Source organism: Corylus avellana, chromosome ca2 (genome assembly GCF_901000735.1).
Source record: "Corylus avellana chromosome ca2, CavTom2PMs-1.0".
NCBI classification, from domain to species: domain Eukaryota; kingdom Viridiplantae; phylum Streptophyta; class Magnoliopsida; order Fagales; family Betulaceae; genus Corylus; species Corylus avellana.
Genome location: NC_081542.1, coordinates 47,458,210 through 47,464,995, shown reverse-complemented (window position 1 = coordinate 47,464,995; position 6,786 = coordinate 47,458,210). Strand labels below are relative to the sequence as shown.

Below are 6,786 nucleotides of genomic sequence, written 5' to 3'. Positions count from 1 at the left end.
GATTTTCATCCAATTTGACAGAAATTAGTAACGGAAGGTTTAGATTGAAATTTTTTGAAATATTATGGGGGTACATTGCTAATTTTTAAATTTTAGGGTTCAAATTAAAAAATTCCTGAAACTTCATGGGGGTAAAGTAGATTTTTCCCTTTTTTCTTTATTGAATAGCCGTCGGCTTTCACCAATATATAAGAGTTAAATAATCAATTAACATTATTTAAAGAGAGATGCTATTTAAATGAAAATTAATATATACTAAACAAGTATCAACCTTCCTTCAAAAAAAAAAAAACAAGTATCAACCTACACCAAAATTGACGTGACGTGATATTTTCAAAAAATAAAATATATTTTGGTCTACCAAATTATATTAATTTTGATAAATAAAACATATATAGATACTTGTCTAATATATAGTATTATTCTTATTAAATTTACTTGTAACTTTTTATTGTTGCTTAGAGCTCATTTTGAACATTATTTTCGATTTTTTTTTTCTTGTTTAAGTATTATAATAGATAGTTTGATTTTGTCTTAAGGACTTTATATCCAAACAAATGACTTTTCAGGCAGCTGATAGTCGAGTTATATGACCGAGCTTATGTTGCTTGAATGACTTGATTTTGTCCAGTCAACACACGTTACACACGTGAGCCCTAGTTAGTAGTCAGCATCAAGACTTGTATTTCACTTTCCGAGTTATTTTTTGAATTGAGAAGTACTATACAATTTTATTTTATTTTTTGAATTGAGATGCTCGAACTAGGTTTTTAAATATCACGTTCCAAAATCGCTATTTTTAATTGCACCTTTTGAAATCGCAAGCATAAACAGACCCTTATTACATTAAAAAAAAAAAAAAAATTATGTCAAGTAAAAATGAGTTTGTTTGATAAAAAAAAAAAAATATATATATATATATATATATATATATATTTTTTTTTTTTTAAACTTTTTGATATAAAATAATAAATAAAAAAGGTCTAAAACTGTATTTTGGGAGAAATTTGAAAATGAGCTTTTTTCTAAAAATTTTATTCTGTCTTTTAAAAGCATTTTTATTCGGCTAGCTAAATGTTGTTTGGCTAATGGATATGTTAAAATGAGGAAAAAAAAATAGCTGCATCAAACTAAGTAAAGGAGGTGCATTTTTAGCTTATTATTATTATTATTATTACAATTGACAACATTCATCACAGTTGCACACGCATGAAGTGATGAGTGATGATTCTGATTTTTGATCAATATATTAATATCGAGAAACAAAAAAGAAAAGTCTTTCTTTTTTTGTTTTTTTGTTTTTGTCTCTGAATCATTTCTTTTGATAAGTTCTTTTTTCTTTTTCTCTTAACAGTTATAGTGTTATTGGAAAAGTCTTAATGAATTTGGTCATAGGTTTTTGTCTTTTTGTTAAATTTTATTGGAATTTTTAAAGGTATTGGAAATCGTTCACGAGGCACGATTGCGTTTGAGAAATAGAACTTTTAAGTCAAAAAGAGTTTTTGGGCAAAAGTTTCATTTTTAAGCTTTTATTAAAAATGTTTTTTTTGGCCATTTTTAGACTTTTTGGACAATTAAAAGCGCTTTTTATATTTTGATCAAACGGATATTTTTTTTTCAAATGAAATTATTGAATGTTAAAAGCACTTTTAGGCACCTCAAATCGTCAAACGCAATTCCAAACAAGCTCTTAAAAGTCTATAGATTTCTACAACTTCTATGGAAATAGAGTTTGTAATATATATATATATATATATATATATATATAATAGAAAGTAATTTTAAATTTTTATTAGAAAAAAGAAAGAAAAAAAATTGAGATAATTTTTTAAAGTCGTTCCTACAGGATCGACTTCACTCACACCAAAACGACAAAACCAAAAACTAGCTGATCGAGCCAAAAATCACCTCTTTCTCTCATCAAAGTTTCAACAAACCCCGACTCCCACCCAGTAACCCAGACTGTGGCTTGCACCATTGCATCAGTTAGGGTCTTGAGGATGACACCAAGAGGATGGTCCATGTGATCTTCCAAAAAATATGTTTCAACCTATGCTGCAGTTTTAAACTCCACAAGCATTTCCAATCCAATGGGATGAGGGGGAAGGGCTAGATAAATGGCTAAGGAGGATGTCCACTTCATGAGCAGGTTTTACAGTGAAAGGGCTTAAAGGGTTTATAGAGAAATGATTACTGTTTTATGAAGCATGATTTTCAGTTGATTAAACTATTTATTAAAGACAAAATATACTAATTATTTAGTCCTCAATGAATGAAAGACATTATTAATTTATTAGTATTGATAAATAATATTGTCACCTAATTAATCCCTTGTACAGGGACTTATAAAGATGTTTACTCTTTATTATAAGTTGATTTTTTTTTTTTTTTTTTCGGTGGGTATAATATAAGTTGAATTCTTTGTTTGTTGTTTATTCTACCTTTAAACCTTACGGTATGACCTTTAAGAATCAGGTGTACGTAATTAAAGCTGTAATATATTCAAGTTCTATTAATTTATTTTATTTTTCCTCAAAAAAAAAATTAATTTATTTTAGAAATAAATTGAGATATATCTTTTTTTTCTTTATTTTTTTTTTACATGTCAACACAAGAGAAGGGTAGATGATTCGAATTAATAACCTCAACTTCATGAGGGATGATTTACAGGCGATTGAGCTACCCATAAGAATTACAAATTGAGATATATCAAGAAAATAATTCTTGGCATTTTCCCTTCAGCCAATTGTTCAATTACACGTAATTAAGACAAGTGCGAGGTCTGCATGCATGCTCAATCCTGCACCTCAAGCTGCTGGAAGCAGCAGGGCCACACCTGTCCTTTTTGGCAATCCTTATTGGAATTTTTAAAGTCTTTGGCGTGTTCTCACAAGTTAATTAATGATGTATTAACCTTGACAATTGACGTGGAATATTAGGAGTCTTTATCTGGAATTCAAGGTGAAGACAAACTTTGAAATCACTTTCATTGACCATTGGATCTAACAAATTAAATATTACACGTGCAAATACATATATTATAAAATAATATTATAGAGGTTAATTAACTTAATTACATGCAAATACAAACACATATTGATGTACTGCACACAAGATAAGGCATTAATGAAGTTTCAAATCCGCTTATGGGTTCCATCACCGAGGCCCAATATTGGAAACCGATAAACCGTTGATAGAGTCGTGACTTGTTTCATAGTGATCAGTGAATCTTCCGACAAAAAACGCAGGTCGTTGAGGTTGGGAAAGAGTTATACTTTCATTTCGCAACATTACTACAACAGAAGACATGGTTGGTCTATCATTTGCATCTTCTTGAACACACAGCAATCCAATATGAATGTATTTTAGAAATTCATCTGGATAGCATGAGTCATTCAATAAAGGATCCATCATCTCTAATGCTTTCCCTTCGTTCCATAATTGCCATGCCTGCACCATTATTTAATGCGTTTAGACAATTTTTGACCCAGTATTAGGTCTGACTAATTTTTACACGATTTATGAACTCAATATGTATTAAACACGAAATTAGTTAGTTAAGCTTAAGCAATTTAACTTATTTAATTAAATGGGTCTGATTAAAATTAAGATATATATTCATATACCCATTTTGACACAACCTAAGATTCAACACGAAATTAACAATTTAGAGGTAAGGGGTCTGACCCATATAATTAAATAGGTCAGAGTATGATTAACTTATATAATATTATACTCATGCTTCGATATAACTTGCTAACACGATTTGCCACTTCTACTTAGTATCAACTCTAAAAGTATAGACTAGACTTTAGCCAAACAAAACCTTACATATGCTAGGAGGCTAGGAGCACGTTTTGACCTATGGAAGCCGGCATTTCTTCTTCCTGTTATGATCTCAAGCAAGAGTACTCCAAAGCTAAAAACATCCGACTTAATGGAATATAATCCTTCCATAGCATACTCTGGGGCCATGTATCCACTATTCAAAGCATATTAAAAATAATAATAATAAGTTAACATATATATAATTAAATAAACAAAGGCACACTAATCTTAAATGCATGTACTTACTATGTTCCAACTATTTTAGCAGTATTAGCTTCACCTTCACTACCCGTAAAGATCCTTGCCATTCCAAAGTCTGAGATCTTAGGATTCATGTCGTAGTCTAACAATACATTGCTAGCTTTTAGGTCTCTATGAATGATTCTAAGTCGAGAATCCTCGTGAAGATAAAGAGTTCCCCGTGCAATTCCACTTATTATATTAAGTCTTCTGCTCCAATTGAGTTGTGCACGTCTCCTTGGATCTAACCATTAAAAGTTGAAAGTAATTCAATTCATTATTCTATGCCTGAATGTTTACAAAGTTGATTCGAGTCCCATTAAAACAACAAAAAGAGTGGGGAAGAAATTAATGAACCAAAGAGAATGACATCTAGGCTGCTGTTGGGCATGAATTCATAAACAAGCAGCTTTTCTTCTCGCTCTGTGCAGAACCCTAGTAGCCTGACAAGATTTTTGTGTTGAAGCTTCATTATTAATAGGACTTCATTTGTGAATTCCTCTAAACCCTGCTCTGAACAGTAAGAGAGCCTCTTAACTGCTACTTCCTTTCCATCACATAGTATACCCTGCAAAAGTTAATTTCCTTTTCCTGATTAACATAAAAAAGGCGAATCAACATTTTCCTGATCATTAACATAAATAGGAATAGGTTATTTTCAATGATAACCTTGTAAACTGGGCCAAAACCACCTTGCCCAAGCTTATTTGAATCAGAAAAGTTGTTGGTAGCTGCTAGTAAAGATGCCAAATCAATATGAGGGGATTCCTGAGCGTTCGGATCATATCTTCCTTGAAAATTGGTGTGTTGGAAGTTTGAGACATTTGCTTGTTGACTAAATATAATTTCTCTTTCCCCTGAATAGAAAAGAATGGCAGTCTCAATGGTGAAAACAGAATTACAAAAACTTGCTGCTATAAGAAGTCGTCTTTACCTTTTTTAGCTTTTTTCCTCGTCATAAGGCAAAAGATGCAGGAACCCAGAAGTGCAATCACCAAGCATGCTGATACAACTGCAAGGATTACCATCATCCATGTTGTCCATCCACTGCCTGCATTTGAAAGCAATCATTCAGAGTTCATTATTGATTACCACATACGAATTAATACTATAATCAAAGTAATTTGTGTTAAAAAAAAGTAGTGTTGTTGACAAATACTTACTTCCTCCTTGCTCATTAGTTGAACTGGAAGCTCCAGATCCGTTATAGAAGTTATATAGCTCATACCTCAAGTAGCAACTACGACTAGGAAGTCTAGCACCAACAGAGAAATAGCAGCAAGTTAAAACATCTGTTATGGCTCTCTGAAGACATGAATTACACCCATCAGCGGATAAGTCTCTGGTGCACTGCACTAGAGCAAATATTGTCTTATCTTGAAAGGGTACTTCCCCAGTAGCATACATGTTGGGTGAAAGATTGAAAGCTGCCCTCTTAGTAAGATTATTCAATGTCTCGTTCACAACAGATTTGAATAGTTCTGGTTCTGCAATTTTTTGCATGTTTTCTAGGCCAATATAGTTTCCTGCGACATTCAATTGGCCGAAGAAATTTTTGTTGGAGAAACGCAACTGGCATACCTCCTCCCATACAACTGCTTCTGTTCTGTTTGGACAAAGTCTCAAAATGTCTTTTGTAGCGGTTGTTATGCATGTCTGGCAGGTTTCATTAGGAACATAGTCGAGGCACATGTAAAGACTATAAACTCCATCTGGGTCATTTCCTTTGGAGGAATTATAGAATTTGGAAACAGAAGCATTCAAGGGTAAAGAAAAGAGGACATCTCGGAGATTGTTCTGAAATAATGTAATATTACCTTCATAGTTACTAGTTGCTGAACAATTGGGATACGGGGGTTCGGCATAGGCCAGATTGCAGAGGAGGGTGAGGAAAAGATAAAGCATAAACAGTCGAATAACTTGTGGAACAATATGGGAGTGAATCATATTTTACTTTGAGGACTTGTATACTATGATAATGGCCAAATCTCTCAATATGGTAGCTGAAGGAGTTTCTGTTTCTGCTATACCTTAGTCTATGAGCCAAAATATTCCATTTTTGGAGTCTTGTAATCATTCAATCAAAAGGGTAATTTCTTCGAAAAATGCTTATGTCAAAATCAAGTAAACCGCGTTATTCTAAGATTCAACTCTTGTAAAGGAGCAGGAGTTTTCATATAACTATCGGAAGACGCCAGACGACAGCAATGTAGGGGCCACATTTCTCTACAAAATATGGGCCACAAATATATTTGCTTATTCTACTATATTTGTATTATGTAGTTTCTGGGATGTCTTATGGCAATCAAAAGAGAGTTTGAAAGTGGGTCAAAACAATTTTAGTCAATTAACAAAAGATTGGTGGGAGCTGTAGAGATTCATGGAAGGTGTTCATGATTGGGACACTTCAATTCGGCTAGAAATATCAATTGAGAGAGGCCCATAGCGAGTGGGAATAGGATCCTTTCCATTCTATTTTGTATCGGAAAATATCCGGTTAATCGTTAGAATCTCTAATGGTCATAATCTCTCTAGAGAGATCCTGAAGCTATAAATGAAATATATGTCTCATTAATAAAAAATAATAATAATAAAAAAAATAAAAAAATAAAAAATAAAAAAATTAGTTGGGGGGCCAGCCCTTAGGGGTGGCTTCGGACGAAGCCACCCCATGGGCCTTGGGGGTGGATCGGCCACCCCCAAGTGCCAAATCATTTT

The 6,786-nt window shown here is 32.7% G+C and overlaps 1 protein-coding gene across 1 annotated transcript; it reads right to left on the bottom strand.

The window, feature by feature from the left end:
* Positions 1 to 3,156: 3,156 nt before the first annotated feature.
* On the bottom strand, positions 3,157 to 6,015 carry LOC132170071 (cysteine-rich receptor-like protein kinase 10). Its single transcript, XM_059580981.1, has 7 exons — positions 5,232 to 6,015; positions 5,003 to 5,119; positions 4,738 to 4,925; positions 4,426 to 4,636; positions 4,075 to 4,312; positions 3,832 to 3,982; positions 3,157 to 3,450 (listed from the first exon to the last, which is right to left on the bottom strand). Exons 1-7 carry the CDS (start codon positions 6,013 to 6,015, stop codon positions 3,157 to 3,159), a joined length of 1,983 nt encoding a protein of 660 aa, XP_059436964.1.
* Positions 6,016 to 6,786: the final 771 nt, after the last annotated feature.

What these genes read in the sequence shown, in the direction of transcription:
- LOC132170071 (XM_059580981.1), bottom strand. Translation starts at nt 6,015, where the DNA reads ATGATTCACTCCCATATTGTTCCACAAGTTATTCGACTGTTTATGCTT. An exon ending in AACTAATGAGCAAGGAGGAA is followed by an intron (nt 5,120 to 5,231) that starts GTAAGTATTTGT and finishes TTTCAAATGCAG; the next exon opens with GCAGTGGATGGACAACATGG. An exon ending in GCTAAAATAGTTGGAACATA is followed by an intron (nt 3,983 to 4,074) that starts GTAAGTACATGC and finishes TGCTTTGAATAG; the next exon opens with TGGATACATGGCCCCAGAGT.